The sequence below is a fragment of the Calonectris borealis genome, chromosome 20 (genome assembly GCF_964195595.1).
Source record: "Calonectris borealis chromosome 20, bCalBor7.hap1.2, whole genome shotgun sequence".
NCBI lineage: Eukaryota > Metazoa > Chordata > Aves > Procellariiformes > Procellariidae > Calonectris > Calonectris borealis.
This window is the reverse complement of record NC_134331.1, coordinates 8,781,792-8,801,404: the sequence shown is the minus strand read 5'-3', so window position 1 is coordinate 8,801,404 and position 19,613 is coordinate 8,781,792. Positions and strand designations below refer to the sequence as shown.

Here is a 19,613-nt window from a genome sequence, read left to right as displayed (position 1 = left end):
ATGACAATTATGCCCTTAGTTAAGTTTGCCAGACAATGCTTTGCCAAAGAATGTTTGCCAAAAAATATTTTGACCGAAGAAAGAGGAGGAATCCAGAGCATCTGTCAACCAGACTCTATAAAAGTGTCTTTGCAGCGCTCTGCCCTGTGTCCAAGAAAAGTTTCAAGGTAAGTGTGCTGGGTCTAGTGATTTGTTGAAATTAGGCACCCCCCTTTATTGCATATTATGCAGTATATTCTTCCCTCTGAAACTGGTTTCCAAATAAGTTTTTCCATCTGCTTTCAAGGCAACTGTATATTTTCTACCTATACCTTTTTTTGAATTTTACATAAGAATAAGAAGCTTCTTTTAACATAATTCATATTCTCAAATATGACACTGTACAATCTGTACAGTGTCATAAGACACAAATAACAACAATTTTTAAAAGGTTATTTCTGTATTATTCAAGGATGAAAACAAGATTTTTCTCTTCTGGGTTTAAATCAGTAACAGAAGGAAGGCTAATTTTGATCATTTTAGCAATTCTAGTATGTGCTTAATTTTAAAACATTGGAAAAGGTCTCCTTGCAAGCAAGGTACTTTAATGATCTATTGATGCTACATTTCTTTTCTCCCACAGGCTTCTCCGCTGACTTGGCTTTAATAAAGTGCAAACATGACCTCTTCAGACTCTGAGATGGCTGTCTTTGGGGAGGCAGCTCCTTACCTCCGGAAGTCAGAAAAGGAGAGAATCGAGGCCCAAAACAAGCCTTTTGATGCCAAGTCATCCGTCTTTGTGGTGCATCCTAAGGAATCCTTTGTGAAAGGGACAATCCAGAGCAAAGAATCAGGGAAGGTCACTGTCAAGTCTGAAGCAGGAGAAGTGAGTAAAAACCAATGCTTAAAAACTGTGCAATTCCCAGTCTCAGCTCTTAGCTGACATACATGCATCTCTCTCTTCATCTGACAGACCCTGACTGTGAAGGAAGATCAAATCTTCTCTATGAACCCTCCCAAGTACGATAAAATTGAGGACATGGCCATGATGACCCACCTCCACGAACCCGCTGTGCTGTACAACCTCAAAGAGCGTTATGCAGCCTGGATGATCTACGTAAGTACCAGCAGCAGTCTTCCTTTGGGTAGCTCGGAGGAACTGCTCTGCCAGGCTAAGTGGAAGCCAACGTGCTGTCTCCCTTCCTCGCAGACCTACTCGGGTCTCTTCTGTGTCACTGTCAACCCCTACAAGTGGCTGCCGGTGTACAACCCGGAGGTGGTGTTGGCCTACCGAGGCAAGAAGCGCCAGGAGGCCCCTCCACACATCTTCTCCATCTCTGACAATGCCTATCAGTTCATGTTAAATGGTGAGTTGCTTGATAACCCTTTAAATGATATTGTAGTGTGCACTTCAGGAAAAATCTTCCTTTTCCCTGCAGATAGTCTTTGAACATATGGAGTCACATTTACATCATATATGTCAGTTGAGTAAACTAGAATGCCTGTCTTTAAATGAGATAAGCAGCACAGAAAGCACACTGGGAATGTTGTAGAGGGAAGTCTAGAAATTGTAATTGCGGAGTAAAAAGTCTGATGGAAAGCAGAATTAGCAATGCTACAGAAATGTTGGTGCTCTATCTTAACAAAAAGCATGGAATCAAACATTGCTAACATAATATCCATATCAGAAAGTAAGAAAGAATCACTATAAATTGAAGTTCCAAATCCAAATAAGTGCACTGTCAGAGCTTTTTTACTGCCTTAGAACCCCAAATGGTAAGGGGTTGTCAGATGAAGGAGAGAGAGCCTAAAAGGCAGGAGATACAATGGAAAATGGAAGATTGGCAGAATGGTTAGCTAAGAAATGGCTATTACCTCTCAAGAATAAGATCTCAGACTTACAATGAATAATACCACAGAAATTTTGGCTCAGTGCTCATTAGGGCAGAAGAAAACAAAATGAACTTCAGGAATTACTTGGGGGAAAAAAAAAAAAGAGAACAAAAAGAGCGGTAGCTCCATGGTATCATATTCCATTAAAAAGTGGAACATTGACATCTTGAATAATGCCATCAGTTCTAGTTTTCTTATGTTAAAAAAGGAGACAGTGGACCTGGAAAAGTTCACCAAGGGATAAAACAATATTCACAGGCATGAAATAAATTCAGTACGCATAACACTTTGGTGGCAGAGAAGAGAAAACTGAGGGGATATATGACAGAAATTTGTAAAATCAAGAGTTGTATAGAAATCAAGGGTTGAATAGAAAGCAGAATCAGAATTCATTCTTTCCTTCTGTCTAACATTTGAACAGCTAGGAAGCATCAAAACAACTCTCAGTTGAAACATTTTTAAAAAAGCAAAGGGAATCACAAATTACATATAATATACTTAAGTCCTTAATGCCTATCAGTTCATGCTAACTGGTAAGTTGCATGTTTTTCTTTAAAATTATTAGGCTGTGAAAACTTTCAGAGGAAAAAAAAAGTCTTTTCACTGCAAAATACTTCAGTTTAATGGTGTTGGAAGGGTGGAGGTCCTCTCATCATTGGAAATATTTTCTTTACCGGACAGCATCATTGAGATCATGTTTCTAGCAATCAACATTAGAATTTACTCTTCAAGATATCTGGGAGGATATGGTTTAACGCTGAATACATTCTCAGATTTTTCTTTAAAGAAATTTGGATAAACTTTTAAAGTTCCATTTTTTTCTTAGTTGAGAGGATTGTTCTTTGAATGATTTGCTTTGCAGGACTGAAGTCCGCTAGGGTGGTGTTCTCTAAGTAAGATTGGCGTAAAGGGAAAGGAGACTCAACATTGAAGCCAATGCTTCCTATAGTGGTTTTACGAAAACTCAGGAAGCAGTCTTAGTCAGACATTACAGTGAAACCTGCTTGGAAAGTTGATACTTTCTCTCCATCTCAGAAATGATTTCTTCTTTTCCATTCATTAATATAAATGGAAGCAATAAGAAAGAAGGGTAATGAAAACTTTCTAGCATTGTCTAAATCTCCAGACTTTCAAGAAAGAGCAGATTAGTCAGAAAAATATTAAACGAAGAGGCATATTTTAATTTGCTAAAATAAATCTTGTTCCCCCCTCCCTCCCCAATTACTGTATTTAATTCTGTAGTACTTAGAATGGTAAGAAGGATAATTGGAAGAGAATACTATGAAAATGGAACAATAATAAATTGATATTTGGTTAGTGTGTTTTATCATGGCAGTATTTATGTAAGTCATCATACATTTACTCTTGCTGTCAACTTCAAGAGATGTGCAGGAACTTGGTGAACGCAAACCCAGACTTTTCCACTAGGAGTTAGTTACCTAATGGCTTAGTCTCTTCAGACTGCATGCAGATTATTGGAAAACACCATCCTAGAGGCATAGAACAAATGTAAATCATCTGGCAAAAAGCACTTTCTTTGAAAGCCAGTCGAGCTACACAGCCTATTAAAGTAGATTATTAAACACACATAGACTTTCTTCAGAGCATAACTCTGGCTAGTTAACTGTGAAAACACAAGAAGGCATGCAAAATTAAAGGTTTGAGAACAACTTGCAGCACGCATAAAAACTTATGCTTATTTCTTTTTCAAATACATGAGGAGCAGAAGGGCTTAAAATTAGTCTGTAGAGTCTGTAATGACACAGTCAAAATGTAAAAAGACAACTTGGAAAATATAAGATCATATCAGAACAACTAAATGAGATTTTCATTTGTTTACCTTAAAGCACTGTGGAAAGTATTCATTTCTGGAACTCCTCCTTATGGTGGGATTCATCAGAGGAACTTCTTCTGATTGAAGTGTCCTTAAAAAAACCCAACAACAAAATAAACACTAGCAAATTGCCAGGACAGAATTCAACCAGGCATTCCAGTGGAACTCTACAGATCAAAAATTCTCACTGAAAATTGCCTGGAAAACGGCGAGTGTTACACTAACTTTTAAAAAGAGTTGTGAGGGAGTTTTAAGGAACAGCATACCAGTAAGCTTGATTTTTGTAAAAGGCAAACTGCCAGCAATTTCTAAACAAGGCAATTCTGGGCATGTGAATACACGTGACTTACCAAGAAAAAAAAGATCCTTTTTTTTTAAAGATAAGTCTTGTCTTACAAAACTACTGATTTTTTTTAACAAAGGAGAGCTGGTCAAGGTAACCTATCTGAATTCAACAAAGATCTTCAGTACAGTTGATAAAGCAGATATTCTTAGCATATTTTTTCATGCTTACATTCACTACGAGCTATAGAATTGAGAAGGTTCAAAAAGAACTGGTTAAGAAAAATGAAGACATGATAAAAATGGGGTTTTTTAAGTTTTTCATAGTGCAGAGATTTTATCAATGAAGTCACACTGGCATCTGTTCTGGGACTTCTGCTGTTCAACATTTTTTTAAATGATCTGGAAATTATTAGAAGCTTTCTGATTTGACTAAGTCCTTCAGGCCAGTAAAGATGAAGTCTAACAGTGAAGAATTTCAGAGGGACTTTATGACATTAAATGATCAAATTATTATTCAGTGATGTGGCAGCAAACTTTGGTCAACAAGAATGTAAAAGAATGGACATAGGAAAAAACCCCAAAAGATGGGCTCATTGCTGACAACTGCTGCTTCTGTTATAGATATCGTTTATTACAGCTTCAAAAATTTTGGCTCAGTGGTCAGAAATCTACAAAATAACAGGTTGAAAGGTGGAGGTCATTGAGCAAGAAACAGAAAACATCATTGTACCATGGTGGTTACCCAAGGAATGTCTGTACCTTGTGTACTGTATGCATTTCTGCCCTTCCTTTTTCAAAAAAGAATATAGTAGAAATGGAACAGGTCAAGACAAAGATGAAAAGGTTTCTCAAAGGTATGGCAGGGCATCTACTCAGGTAACTCTATACAAATGGTTTGTGCTACTTTATAAAATTACGCAATGCATGGAGAAGATGAATAGACAAGGAAAGAGTTCATGGAAAACCAAGCTCAGTACCAACCACATTTTTTTCCTTTTAACCACAGTAAGCGGGAACCACAGCTACAGCTGGGAACTTTAAAATGTTCAAAAGGAATTAGGGGTGAAGGCACACAGGTTATGAAGGGAATTAGCTGCCTACTGCTAGTGCATCTTCTAAAAGTCCCAGTCATATTTTTACCCAGGATATTCATGATACATATTAATAATCTCTTTGTTTCTGCCTCTTTCACAGATCGCGAGAACCAGTCAATCCTGATCACGTATGTACACCCCCTGCTCGGGTCTCTGTGGGGCTGCCAGGGGGACCTCCTGCCTGACCATACGCTCTATGCCTCTCTCTTTGGTTTGACAGCGGAGAATCCGGTGCAGGGAAGACTGTGAACACAAAGCGTGTCATCCAGTACTTTGCAACAATTGCAGCGAGTGGGGAGAAGAAGAAGGAGGAGCAGTCTGGCAAAATGCAGGTGAGTCAGGAAGAACAGACTGAACACTTGGCATGTAATTGCCATATCAGCTAAACACTGTAACTGAAAAATTATCATCCTGTAGGGAATGCTTGAGGATTAAATCATTCATTGATAGATACTAGCTTGAATCAATGCTTTTCTCTCTTCCTGACATGATATTTGGAAAGGACAACAAGCAATAATTATTGTCCTGCAGGGAACGCTTGAGGATCAAATCATCAGCGCTAACCCACTGCTGGAGGCCTTTGGAAACGCCAAGACCGTGAGGAATGACAACTCCTCACGCTTTGTAAGTTGTTGCTTTGGACAGAATCTCTCCCTCTCATTACAAGATAAGTGATGGCCCTAGTAGTATTCCACGTAAAGGAGACGTCAAAAGAACCCATCCAGGCTGAAATGCTGCCTCTACTCCTTAACAGGGTAAATTCATCAGAATCCACTTTGGAGCCACAGGCAAACTGGCTTCTGCTGACATTGAAACCTGTAAGAGACTCTCTCGGCCTGATCCCCTTCCTTCCCAAATTCCCACCTCCATGTGCGTTCCTGTGCCTAACTCTTTCTACCTTCCTTGCCAGATCTGCTGGAGAAGTCGAGAGTCACTTTCCAGCTCAAGGCAGAAAGAAGCTACCACATATTTTATCAGGTCACCTCCAACAAGAAGCCAGAGCTAATTGGTAGGAAGGATCATTATGTCTTTTTGAGGATGGCCACTGAGCAACAGGTCCCTCTATTACCTGGTTGGCAAAACTAAGCCTGTGCCTTGCCTCTTCCTGCTTTCAGACATGCTCCTCATTTCCACCAACCCTTATGATTTCCACTTTGTGAGTCAAGGTGAGGTCACTGTTCCCAGTATTGATGACCAGGAGGAGCTCATGGCTACAGATGTAAGTACTATAAAGAAAATATTTTTAATGAGATTGTTAAGGCTGTTAGGTAATGCTTTTAATTCATTGTTTCGACTGCAGAGTGCCATTGACATCCTGGGCTTCACTGCTGATGAGAAGACCGCCATCTACAAGCTGACAGGGGCTGTCATGCACTATGGGAACTTGAAGTTCAAGCAGAAACAACGAGAGGAGCAGGCAGAGCCGGATGGCACAGAAGGTCCTTAGCAACTGAGCTTTTAATAAAGAAATCAGTTTTGGGAAGATACTTTATTTAGACAGGACAAAAACCGTAACTTAATCAAGTGAAAACTAAGTAATGTTTCTTTTAGTGTCCATGAAGCTGTAAACCTGATTCTCTGATCCCTGGCCTATCTTACTGAATGGTACTCCTTTGGTTAGCTTTTTGATGGGCTAGTTTCATGCATTTTTCCAGTTAGCATGCAGGGGGTTTTGACAGCCTTTTTTGAAGAGCCAGCTTCCCTAGTTTCATACATAGGCTCTGGCATGTACATACTTCTCCTATTGGCAGTGCAGACCATGGCCTATTTAAATATAAGAGCTTTCTTAGATCTTGACTAAGATGTCAAGTTGTAATCTTCATGTATTTTTAAAGTGAAAGTTATTAAAAGCATTGTTTCAGTTTATAAGTTTAGTTAAAATATTCAAGGAAAGGTTTCTTACTGATAACTAATTTCAAAAAAAATACCAGTCTTGGCATTCACAGCTTACCTGTATTCAATATGCTTGCTGCGATACTACATTAGAAGATATGCAGTCAAGAATTTTGAACATTGGTGTCATTTCTGAGACACACACCCATCAATCGAAGTCCAGTCCTTGTCCTATGATCAGTTTTTTCTTTGTCTCTCTTGTCTTTCAGTTGCTGACAAGGCTGCCTACCTGATGGGTCTGAACTCAGCTGACCTGCTCAAAGCCCTCTGCTACCCCCGAGTCAAGGTTGGGAATGAATTTGTGACCAAAGGTCAAACTGTGGAGCAGGTAAAATAATTGGTTACCAGGAATACACGGTTATACGTCAGAATTTCTCTTCAGATGGTCAAAATTCCTTAAAATTTCTCTGTGCAGTAACTTTTGCACATTTCCCCTTTGCTTCAGGTGAACAATGCTGTAGGTGCTCTAGCAAAGGCTGTCTATGAGAGGATGTTCTTGTGGATGGTTGTTCGTATCAATCAACAGCTGGATACCAAGCAACCCAGACAGTACTTCATTGGTGTCCTGGACATTGCTGGCTTTGAGATCTTTGATGTAAGAATTTTGCAACAGCTTCATGGAAGGGACAATGGGTGTTAAGATAATTCTAAGACTTCTTTCATGAAGAGTCAGAGTTTTTGTAAAAAATACAATGATCAAGAGATCTCACTATGAAAAAGATTGGCCTTTTCAACCGCTAGATCTTAATAGGAAAGAAACTAATACCACAGCATGCAAGAATATTAAGCTTAGTTAAAACAAAAGAGAAAAGGAAGAAATCTGTGACAAAGTTATATGGGCCAAAGGTGTGGAAAATATTGAAAGATATTAGAAATGTTCGTGCTGTTGTTGGAAATTATTGAAAGAGATTAGGAAATGTGCATGCTGTTGGTGAAAGAACCCCAAAAGCTTCCATACCAGCGCATGGAAATATCTAAAGCCACTCTCTTAAGAACAGAAAAATATTTGAGCAGCAAATTAAAGCAGTCTTCATGATCGGGATGTTGGGAGATGCAAAGTCTAGTAATAAATTTGTTCCGATAGGAGAAGATCTGCTGAAGTTATTTCCTAAATTTGCTTTAGAATCAAGGGATTCCAAAGGGATAAGGGATAATTATCATAATTAAAGTATTCATATTATGGAGTGATAACAAACAAACAAAAAAACCTCTACATTACAATGAATTAGAAGTTGTTTCTCTCTTCAGAATGCAAGTACAGTCCCACTGAAGGATTTCTGGGAAAAGGGATAGGGAAGAGGCCTTGTATTTTTCTGAAGAGATACATGAAGGATCAGAACTACACAGGGAAAAGCCTTGTGGTGACGGCAGAATCTTGAAAACATTGCATCTTTTTTTACATTTGGCAGTTCAACAGCTTTGAGCAGCTGTGCATCAACTTCACCAATGAGAAACTGCAACAGTTCTTCAACCACCACATGTTTGTGCTGGAGCAGGAGGAGTACAAGAAGGAGGGAATTGAATGGACATTCATTGACTTTGGGATGGACCTGGCTGCCTGCATTGAGCTCATTGAGAAGGTATCCTTCCTGCTCAGGTGCATTAATGTTGGAATTCTCTAGTTACTGAGGGATATATACAGAATTTGTTTATGTCTGGATTAAAATGATAAATTTCCTATTAAAGTGCTCTGTATATTCTGTAATTTGCAATGTTGCCAGCAATGGTTAAAGGTAGTTCCACAAGTAAAGGTGAAACACCAAGGCTGAAAAATGATGAACCTCAGTTGATTTTCTGTGACAGAAAGAACAGAAACAATCTTATCTTCTGATTTGTTTCACAGCTTTCTGTCCTAACACTAGCCTCTCTCCAATCAAGGAATCTTGTCTGTTGTAATGTCTTCCAGCCCATGGGCATCTTCTCCATCCTGGAAGAGGAGTGCATGTTCCCCAAGGCAACTGACACCTCTTTCAAGAACAAGCTCTACGACCAGCATCTGGGCAAGTCCAGTAACTTCCAGAAACCCAAGCCTGTCAAAGGCAAGCCTGAGGCCCACTTCTCCCTGATACACTATGCTGGTACAGTGGACTACAACATCACTGGCTGGCTTGAGAAGAACAAGGACCCCTTGAACGAAACTGTCATTGGCTTGTACCAGAAATCATCCGTGAAAACACTGGCCTTACTCTTTGCCAACTATGGTGGAGCAGATGCAGGTCAGCTCTGTGAAAATTGTATTTTCAATGTGGGAAAATGTTGACAGGAAATCAAACGGAAAACCTAAATATTTAAAAATTGTTTTCTATTCTGTAGTTCAATGTTCAACATCAATATTTTAATATTGTTTCCCCCTTCTTTCATTTACAGAGGGTGGTGGCAAAAAGGGTGGCAAGAAGAAGGGTTCTTCTTTCCAGACTGTCTCAGCTCTTTTCCGGGTATGTACCGGTTTCCTCACTTTGTCTCTTTTTGCTTGAAGAAATGGAATTTAAAATATGAAAATTGTTGTTATAACTCTTGAAGTCCTATAGCAAGAGGATGAAGAAGATTATGTACTATAGGTAAATTTTCTTTCCATTTAAATGATGGACTAGTTTCTTCTCTTTTTTCAAGATGGAATGATATACTTTCATTAATATATGAAAATGAAAACTCTTTCAAATGGTTGAGGATGTTGTCATTCAGATCTTTTTCCATACACCTCTATTTTTTAAGCTAACTATGACATTGAAATAGGTCAATTTCTTTCAGCCATCGCACACAGTTCAGAATGTTTTGCCAAATAGAGATTTTGGACTTCTGAATCTTTTCAGTACTGCTACCATGCACGATTCATAAGTAATGGAGCAATTCTGAAAAACAGAGAGGCTGGCTTTAAGATTATCACACATAAAAGCCTAGCCAGTATATTGATTCAGGAGGGCAAGCATAAGGAATTGTTCATAGGGAATGAAACTCAGGCTATCAAATGAGTTTATATCCCGTTTTTTGTAAATAATAAATTATGGTGACACAGTAACCAAATTATATTTCCTCTTAATAGTAATGTTCAACAGCAAAATATGGATGAAGACATAAGCTTTTGGACATTAATATGGAAATTTTGCAATCTTGTTTAAATCTGACAAAATATTAACTCCTTTCCATGGATGAAATACATGCAGCTGCAGGGACGCAGGTCTTTCATTTGTTGATCTAAACTTTACCTTGTAATCTCACAGGAGAATTTAAACAAGCTGATGACAAATCTACGCAGCACTCACCCCCATTTTGTACGATGCATCATCCCAAATGAAACAAAAACACCTGGTAAGGGGATCCAGTAGGAGGAAAACTCGAGCCACAGAAGCTCTTCTCCTGAGTATCAAACAGTGGGGTAGTCACTAATGGTGGTGTTTGTTAGGTGCCATGGAGCATGAGCTGGTGCTGCATCAGCTGCGGTGCAATGGCGTGCTGGAAGGGATCAGAATTTGCAGGAAAGGATTCCCCAGCAGAGTCCTGTATGCTGACTTCAAACAAAGGTAAGAGTGCTCTTCCTTCCTCCCCATTCTTTTCCTATTCCACACCTTCTATGTCTTAAATTACTTAAGTATCATATTTACTACACAGTTTGGTGTATACACTCTGTAATCACATCACGTTACAGTAGTGTACTACTGGAAAATGATGAGGTAACGCAAAAGGTTCCTTCACACATCCACTTCACATTTGAACAACAATACACGTTTCCACCTAATGTCCTAAAAATGCCTCTAAACTGTCTTTAGGGATGTCTGTCCCCATCAACGACGCAGTCAGCTGGTGCTGAAAATGACCAGCCGAGAGCTGCTGCTGAGAACAGACTGTGTATCCTAAGACAGACATTTTAACAAGGAACTGAGCTGTAAAATAAAAATGTTTCACTACCAGTTCATGATGATATGACATGGCTGATGATAAGGATTCCCTTGGACTCTGAGTTAACACTATGAAATCTTCACTTACACTGTCTTGAAAGAATGGGCTCTCCCTAATCCATGACATTACTCAGTGAGACACTCAGCTGTTGCTGCAAAGGCTGTGGGGTTCAGTCGCAGTGGTGGTTTCAGTAATGTGGATTTCTTCATGTTCTGCTTTCTCCTACAGATACAGAGTGCTTAATATAAGTGCTATTCCAGACGGTCAGTTCATGGATAGCAAGAAGGCTTCAGAGAAGCTTCTTGGGTCCATTGATGTGGACCACACCCAATACAGATTTGGTCACACCAAGGTAGAAACAAGTCCTGCGTTCACCCACTGCGTGCCTCTGTAACGCGCTACCTGAGACTGAAGTGCTACAATGTTCCCTTCCTTAAGGTGTTCTTCAAAGCTGGGCTGATAGGTCTGCTGGAGGAGATGAGAGATGAGAAACTGGCAGAGATTATGACCAGGACACAAGCCAGGTGCAGGGGCTTCCTGATGAGAGTGGAGTATCAGAGAATGGTGGAGAGGAGGTAGGCATTTCTCACCCACATATCATGTTCTCATGGTACTTGCCTAATGGAGTCTAAATTCACCACCCACAGAGTATGTAATAGCCATGTGAATTTTACTCCAGGGACTCAATCTTCTGTATCCAGTACAACGTTCGTGCATTCATGAACGTCAAGCACTGGCCCTGGATGAAGCTGTTCTTCAAGATCAAGCCCTTGCTGAAGAGCGCAGAATCAGAGAAGGAGATGGCCAACATGAAACAAGAGTTTGAGAAAACCAAGGAAGAGCTTGCAAAGTCTGAGGCAAAGAGGAAGGAGCTGGAGGAGAAAATGGTGACCTTACTGCAGGAAAAAAATGACCTGCAGCTCCAAGTACAGGCGGTGAGTATCACCGTTCATTTGTCCCTGGGAAAAGAACGATAAACAGTCAGAATGCTTCTTACCCTAAGCAGAGACCTGCAGGAAGCTGACTAATGTGCAGTAGAAAACAGTCTAGATCACACACTCTAAAGCTGAGTAAACATGCACTGGCAGGGGCATGGTGAGTCTCATGGCAGCCCCACATGAGACTCAGCATTCCTGCTGTCTGAGGAAAGAGCCGTGTAACACTAGCCAACACGTAATCCACAGCAGAGAGCTCTGAACTGGAAGGGAAATATCTCCATCTACTCAACTTTCAAAGCAGCATATCTGTCTGACAGAGTGAAGGCAACCTGAGAAGGACCCACTTTTCCTACTTACAGCTACACTAGAATGCCTTGATTACTTTCAGAAGCATGGATACTTCTTATTCAAACCCAATTAGAAAAAGGCAGTTTCTTAACACCAAACAAAACACTGCTTGCTCCACTAAATTATTCTCACAAAGCCTTTACTCCCCAAATATTAAGAGGTTCATGATGAATCAATTAAAAAGAAGCAGCTATTGAATACTTTTTCTTTCAGCTACACTCTCTGTGAGGCATTTTTAAGAGGCACAAAAAATTTGGAATCAATGTTGATTCCGGTTGACAAGGTTTCCCAGTAGACACCGGGCAAGATCTTCCAGTTGCTGGAGTGGAAGGCCACGTTCAGCCCCCATTTGAACACATGCCTACTTAGTGATACAAACGACAGAGCAAAGAAACTTCAAACTATTACAACGCACAAAAATCTGTGTCTCCCCACCAGGAAGCAGATAGCTTGGCTGATGCTGAGGAAAGGTGTGACCAGCTCATCAAAACCAAAATCCAGCTGGAAGCCAAAATTAAGGAGGTGACTGAAAGGGCTGAGGATGAGGAGGAAATTAATGCTGAGCTGACAGCCAAGAAGAGAAAACTGGAGGATGAATGTTCAGAGCTGAAGAAAGATATTGATGACCTCGAGTTAACGTTGGCCAAAGTGGAGAAGGAAAAGCATGCCACTGAAAACAAGGTACAGACATGGGGAGTCACAGAAAGGGTGAAGGGACAGATGCCTCCCACAGCAGCAGCCTGGTATCCTCAGAATGAAGCTAGGTTTGGAACATACCGGGAGCATCACAGCAGGGCAGCTAGGCAGCCCAAATGAAGAACAAGCTCCTGGCTAAGCAATGCAAGGTGAAAAGGTCAGTGCACTAGCAGTCCTGTCTTCTACACAGACTTTTGGCACTTTCTTACAATCCACAGGTGAAAAACCTCACAGAGGAGATGGCAGCCCTGGACGAGACCATTGCCAAGCTGACAAAAGAGAAGAAAGCCCTCCAAGAGGCCCATCAGCAGACACTGGATGACCTGCAGGCAGAAGAGGACAAAGTCAATACACTGACCAAAGCTAAGACCAAGCTGGAGCAGCAAGTGGATGATGTAAGCACAGGTGTAGCTAAATGAAAAAGAAAACTTTGTAGAGGAAAGCGTAGCCAGCAGAGCACTGATGGTCTGGTTCGTTGTAGCTGGAAGGGTCCCTGGAGCAAGAGAAGAAACTGCGCATGGACCTTGAGAGAGCTAAGAGGAAACTCGAAGGAGACCTGAAGCTGGCCCATGACAGCATAATGGATTTGGAAAATGATAAGCAGCAGCTGGATGAGAAACTCAAGAAGTAAGTGTGGCACCTGAGTGTTGGGCTGGTGCACTTTTTTGTTTGTTTGTTTTAGCTCTAACATGGTTTGTTTTGTGCAAAGGAAAGACTTTGAAATCAGCCAGATCCAGAGCAAAATCGAGGATGAGCAAGCCCTGGGCATGCAATTACAGAAGAAGATCAAGGAGCTGCAGGCAAGTCTCTGTTCCTTCTCCTCTTTCACCCAGCCTCAGGGCAGGTAGGAGGAGGGCATGGGTGTGAAGGGTCCGTAATGTTCCCCAGGCTCGCATTGAGGAACTGGAGGAGGAAATTGAGGCAGAACGAACTTCTCGGGCAAAAGCAGAGAAGCATCGGGCTGACCTCTCGAGGGAGCTAGAGGAGATCAGCGAGCGCCTGGAAGAAGCAGGAGGGGCTACCGCAGCTCAGATTGAGATGAACAAGAAGCGTGAGGCAGAATTTCAGAAGATGCGCCGTGACCTCGAAGAGGCCACTCTGCAGCATGAAGCCACGGCTGCCGCCCTGCGGAAGAAGCATGCGGACAGCACAGCTGAGCTTGGGGAGCAGATCGACAACCTGCAACGAGTGAAGCAGAAGCTGGAGAAGGAGAAGAGTGAGCTGAAGATGGAGATTGACGACTTGGCCAGTAACATGGAGTCTGTCTCTAAAGCCAAGGTATGGAATTGCAGTAGAACATGCTCACAGGGTCACGGTATGGCACATAGGCTCCATCTACCAGCCACATGCTCATAAAGAAATCCCTGCTGTGAGGATAAGGCAGAGTCCAGGTGTTCATCTCCTTTCCTTCCTTGTCTTTGCTATGTAGGCAAATCTGGAGAAGATGTGCCGCACTCTGGAAGACCAGCTGAGTGAGATTAAAACAAAGGAGGAGCAGAATCAGCGCATGATCAATGACCTCAATACTCAAAGAGCTCGTCTGCAGACAGAATCAGGTGAGACATCCTCATTCCTGAGGTGCAATGGGAGGACCTGCACACCATGAGGATACCACAGGGTGCAGTATGAGAACTTGTGTCTCAGAGCTACTGAGCACAGGTGCTTACAGGAACAAATAGTATTAATAGTTTAGTTACCTTTTTTCATTTTACCCTTCCCAGGTGAATTTTCACGCCAGGTGGAGGAAAAGGATGCTCTGATTTCTCAGCTGTCTAGGGGCAAGCAAGGATTTACCCAACAGATTGAGGAACTCAAGAGACATCTAGAGGAAGAAATAAAGGTCTGGAAGTACCCTACTGTCCACAACCTACATCACTCCTAAAAGCATCTAGAGAATCCTGTCTGATCCAAGATCGGTTCAACAGTTGTTCCCCAAACACATGTAGTACTGGAGGGAACACCACTAATGCACATACCCCAACTCATAAGCTAGAGAGGGAAGGAAGCATGATGGTTTTGATGCTGGAGGAAGTAATCCACAAGGCTTTCATGACATTCTGATGATGCTCTTCTAAGACAGGATTCAGACACATATGTCGAAACACTTACAGAAACAGCAGATTACTGTCCCCAGAGCACCTGTCACTAACACATCCTGATCCTCCGAAACACATTGATGAAGGCTTCATCAGCTTTGCAGTTGCCTAATTAGAGTTTCATTCTAATTTCACTGTCAGTCTCGCTGTCAAGAGGCATCTCAAGACAAGTATTCAGGTTACCAATGCCAATGCCCCCACAGGCCAAGAACGCCCTGGCCCACGCCTTGCAGTCTGCTCGCCATGACTGTGACTTGCTCCGGGAACAATATGAGGAGGAGCAGGAAGCCAAGGGGGAGCTGCAGCGTGCCCTGTCCAAGGCCAACAGCGAAGTGGCCCAGTGGAGAACCAAATACGAGACAGATGCTATTCAGCGCACGGAGGAGCTGGAGGAGGCCAAGTACGTGGGAAGTGGGATGTCGAGTGCCTGGAGAAGACTGAGACTGTCAAGGGAAATTGGAAATTGTTGTCTCTGAGAGTGGGTTAGGACAGGAGTGTGACGAAGGTAGGGGTATACTGTCTTTGTGGTAAAGGGGAGAGAGGGAGAGAGAGGAAAAGTGTGCTGTGGAAAAAGCTAGGTTGGAAGGGCAAACACAGCCTCTGGGTTAGAATGGTTAAGACAGGGCAAATACTCAGTAGGTGCTAGGACACAGAAGCGATAGACCCTTTAGACTGCATGCAGTCTTGGAACAGAAAAAACACCGTGAAAAGCACAAGGCTCAAAGCCCCCAAAGTGGCCAACGGCCCTCTCGGGAACAGTACAAAATTGGCTCCCCTCTAAGCTCTAACCTGGAGCTGTGCTTATCTCCTCCCAGGAAGAAGCTGGCACAGCGCCTGCAGGATGCAGAGGAACATGTCGAAGCTGTGAATGCCAAATGTGCCTCTCTGGAAAAGACAAAGCAGAGGCTGCAGAATGAAGTGGAGGACCTGATGATTGACGTGGAGCGATCAAATGCTGCCTGCGCAGCTCTGGATAAGAAGCAGAAGAACTTTGACAAGGTCTTTTGGGCTCCAGGCCTGGGGCTGCTGCATCCCCTCCTGATTGCCACATTCATACTCACGCCCCATTTCTCTTCAGATCCTGGCAGAGTGGAAGCAGAAGTATGAGGAAACACAGGCTGAGCTGGAAGCCTCCCAGAAGGAGTCTCGCTCTCTCAGCACGGAGCTCTTTAAGATGAAGAATGCCTATGAGGAGTCCTTGGACCACCTGGAAACGCTGAAGCGTGAGAACAAGAACTTGCAGCGTAAGTCCCTGGCCCTCTGCTCCTGGCAGGCCTTTCTCACTCTCCACCACCACCCACCACTCCACACGGGTCTGTGCCTGCAGGTTGGCAAAGATGCCTGTCACCTTGGTGTGACAGGGCCCTTCCCATTCTGCTCTGTGACTGACCGTGCCCTTGGTCTTTGTTCCCACAGAGGAGATTGCTGACCTCACAGAGCAGATTGCCGAGGGAGGAAAGGCGATTCATGAGCTGGAGAAAGTCAAGAAGCAGATTGAGCAGGAGAAAACTGAACTCCAAGCCTCCCTGGAGGAAGCTGAGGTACACACAGTGCTAATAAATGGTGTCCAGACTGAAAGTAAGGGAATGGCTATCTGCAGAGATGGCAGGAAAGCAAGCCTAGATTTCATGAGGTTAAACTGCGTAAGAGATTACGTAGCAAGGAAGCAGTAGTTTAAGTCACTGTTCCTGCTGACTTGTCCAGGCCTCCCTAGAACATGAAGAGGGGAAGATCCTGCGCCTCCAACTTGAGCTCAACCAGGTGAAGTCTGAGATTGACAGGAAGATAGCAGAGAAAGATGAGGAGATTGACCAGATGAAGAGAAACCACCTCAGAATTGTGGAGACCATGCAGAGCACCCTGGATGCTGAGATCAGGAGCAGGAATGAAGCCCTGCGGCTGAAGAAGAAGATGGAGGGAGACCTGAATGAAATGGAGATCCAGCTGAGCCATGCCAACCGCGTGGCTGCAGAGGCACAAAAGAACCTGAGAAACACACAGGCAGTGCTCAAGGTCCGTTCAGCAAAGCTATCAAAAGAGAAATGACATCCCTGACATCTTTGGCACCCAAATGCACGCTGTCTCCTTGCAATTTCTCTTGTCTCTTTTACAGGATACCCAGATACACTTGGACGATGCTCTCAGGACACAGGAGGACCTGAAGGAGCAGGTGGCCATGGTGGAGCGCAGAGCAAACCTACTGCAGGCTGAAGTTGAGGAGCTACGGGCAGCCCTGGAGCAGACGGAGCGGTCGAGGAAAGTGGCTGAGCAGGAGCTTCTGGATGCCACTGAACGTGTGCAGCTCCTCCACACCCAGGTCAGGCACTCTGCTGGAAATTAATCCCATCAACAAGGGTTAACAAAGAATACGGTTGCTATGCATCTTGTAAGTGATTGCTATGTAAACACTTGAATAACCATGCTGTGATACGGCCAATCTAGCCAGCCACCCATGTCTGGTTTGCTGCTATGGCTCTAAAGAGAACTCGTGCGTTAAAGACTTTCATAAACAATACTCACACTTTCAACTCTTGATGTAGAGGCATTAGGTCTAACAGTACAAATCATGTCTTTCCTGTTGCACAGAACACCAGCTTAATCAACACCAAGAAGAAGCTGGAAACGGACATTACCCAAATTCAGGGTGAAATGGAGGATATGATCCAGGAAGCCCGCAATGCTGAAGAGAAGGCCAAGAAGGCCATCACGGATGTGAGTCGGGGACTCCTTTCATTGCTGATGGGGGATGTATTCTTCCCCCAAATGTCTCCAGCCCCAAAATGGCTTTGACCCTTTGCTCTCATCAGGCAGCCATGATGGCAGAAGAGCTGAAGAAGGAGCAGGACACCAGCGCCCACCTGGAGAGGATGAAGAAGAACCTGGACCAGACGGTGAAGGACTTGCAGCACCGTCTGGATGAGGCTGAGCAGTTGGCACTGAAGGGAGGCAAGAAGCAAATCCAGAAGCTGGAGGCCAGAGTGCGTAGGGCTGGTATTCGTGCATGAGTGAACACGTCACGTAAGTAACCACCGGGGAAGCTCCAAAGATGGGCTTCTCACTGCAGGTGCGGGAGCTGGAAGGGGAGGTTGATGCAGAGCAGAAGCGCAGCGCTGAAGCCGTGAAGGGTGTGCGCAAGTACGAGAGGAGGGTGAAGGAGCTGACCTACCAGGTAAGGCAGGAGGCCTCCTTGGGCTGACAGAGTTTTCTCACAGCAAGTCAGATTTTGTGCACACCATCCCCAAGGGGAATTGTTAACCTCACGTGGTGGAAAACCAAGAATTCATTCTCTTTCCTGTTTGCCAACTGCTCTAGTCTGAGGAAGACCGGAAGAATATTCTCAGGCTGCAGGATCTGGTGGACAAGCTGCAAATGAAGGTGAAATCCTACAAGAGACAAGCTGAGGAGGCTGTAAGTATTGCTTGGAGAACGGGCAAGAGCCACCTTCCATCAGGGCAGCGCACTCATTGAGATGAGTATGAATACCAGGAAAGGAGCATGAAAGAAACTCCCAAGACACAACAGTCGTGGCCACGTCGTTTTACTATCGTGTCATGAGGCCTTGCTGAGTTCTGGGCACCCTGGAGCAGTCGGGGAGGAATTGAGGGAAGTTCTGCAGCCTGTTTTATACAGGAGGTCAGACTAAACAAACCCAGGGGCCGCATCCACTGACTGAAGTTAACTGAAGTCCCTGAATCTCTGGTGCTGATCACCAGCAGAAGGCTTCAGGGTCTTTCTCAACCTGATAAATCACACTGCTAGTTGAGCAGCAAGTAGTGGGAGAATAAGTACACAAATGACAAATCCACGTGACGAAATTGCTCCTCACGCATGACACGGTAGCGGTGAAGTTTTTCACAGTGGGGTCCTGAATAAGGGAGGATGAGGAGGTCTGTGTGAGGCTTATGTGTAAGCAGTGGTGGGTGGGGGATGGAAGTTTGTGCCTTCCCCCAAGGAAGAACTGCAGCCCCGCAAGGCCGAGGCACAGGAGGACTGAAACCCCTGCCCTGGACTCCTCACCACCGACTCCCTCTCCCCACACAGGAGGAGCTGTCCAATGTCAACCTCTCCAAGTTCCGCAAGATCCAGCACGAGCTGGAGGAAGCCGAGGAACGGGCTGACATTGCAGAGTCACAGGTCAACAAACTCCGAGTGAAGAGCCGGGAGTTTCACAGCAAGAAGATAGGAGAGGAAGAGTGAGGATGTCATGAGGCAGCAAAGTGACCTGAGCGCTGCACAAAATGTGAACCTCTCAGTCACTTTCTTCTGTAATTAGTCTTTGTAACCATGTGGATGTCTAGAAAATAAAGAATGTAGATTCCTTTGCATACGCACCGTGAGCACCAGTTTTCTTTTGTTTCTCTTTTTACTGGTTAGGGCTACGTCATCGCTAGCTTTTGGGCACAGCTTTGGCTTATAACTTTTGTGCACCTATGTCACGGTACAGCTTTCTGTCATCTAGTTCCTAACTACTTATCCCTTCTTTACTTAGTGACTGGGGCAGGAATAGAAATTTAACTTCACATGAAGAGAAACCAAGGACACTAATTCCTGACAGTGACTCCTGTCAGGTCAGCTTTCCTACTGTTCTGTCCAAAAGAACATCTTATGTTATATTTACCCACACAGCACCTCAGCACTTTCCAGTTGTGCAGCAGGTCAGGTG

At 43.5% G+C, this 19,613-nt stretch overlaps 1 protein-coding gene across 1 annotated transcript; it reads left to right on the top strand.

Annotated features, from left to right (window-relative positions):
• Window positions 1–658: 658 nt before the first annotated feature.
• Window positions 659–19,176, top strand: LOC142091029 (myosin heavy chain, skeletal muscle, adult-like). The gene is made up of 38 exons (XM_075169750.1): window positions 659–865; window positions 953–1,096; window positions 1,190–1,346; window positions 5,186–5,213; window positions 5,306–5,417; window positions 5,617–5,709; window positions 5,840–5,903; window positions 5,996–6,094; window positions 6,201–6,304; window positions 6,386–6,524; window positions 7,188–7,306; window positions 7,424–7,573; window positions 8,388–8,558; window positions 8,885–9,194; window positions 9,346–9,413; window positions 10,197–10,284; window positions 10,379–10,496; window positions 11,101–11,224; window positions 11,311–11,447; window positions 11,552–11,807; window positions 12,597–12,839; window positions 13,073–13,249; window positions 13,336–13,481; window positions 13,564–13,654; window positions 13,743–14,132; window positions 14,284–14,410; window positions 14,576–14,694; window positions 15,154–15,350; window positions 15,766–15,949; window positions 16,029–16,194; window positions 16,367–16,491; window positions 16,655–16,963; window positions 17,064–17,267; window positions 17,537–17,662; window positions 17,758–17,928; window positions 18,015–18,119; window positions 18,263–18,358; window positions 18,992–19,176. The coding sequence occupies exons 1-38, from the start codon at window positions 659–661 to the stop codon at window positions 19,145–19,147; spliced, it is 5,820 nt and encodes a 1,939-aa protein (XP_075025851.1). The 3' UTR covers window positions 19,148–19,176.
• The last annotated feature ends 437 nt before the right edge of the window (window positions 19,177–19,613 follow it).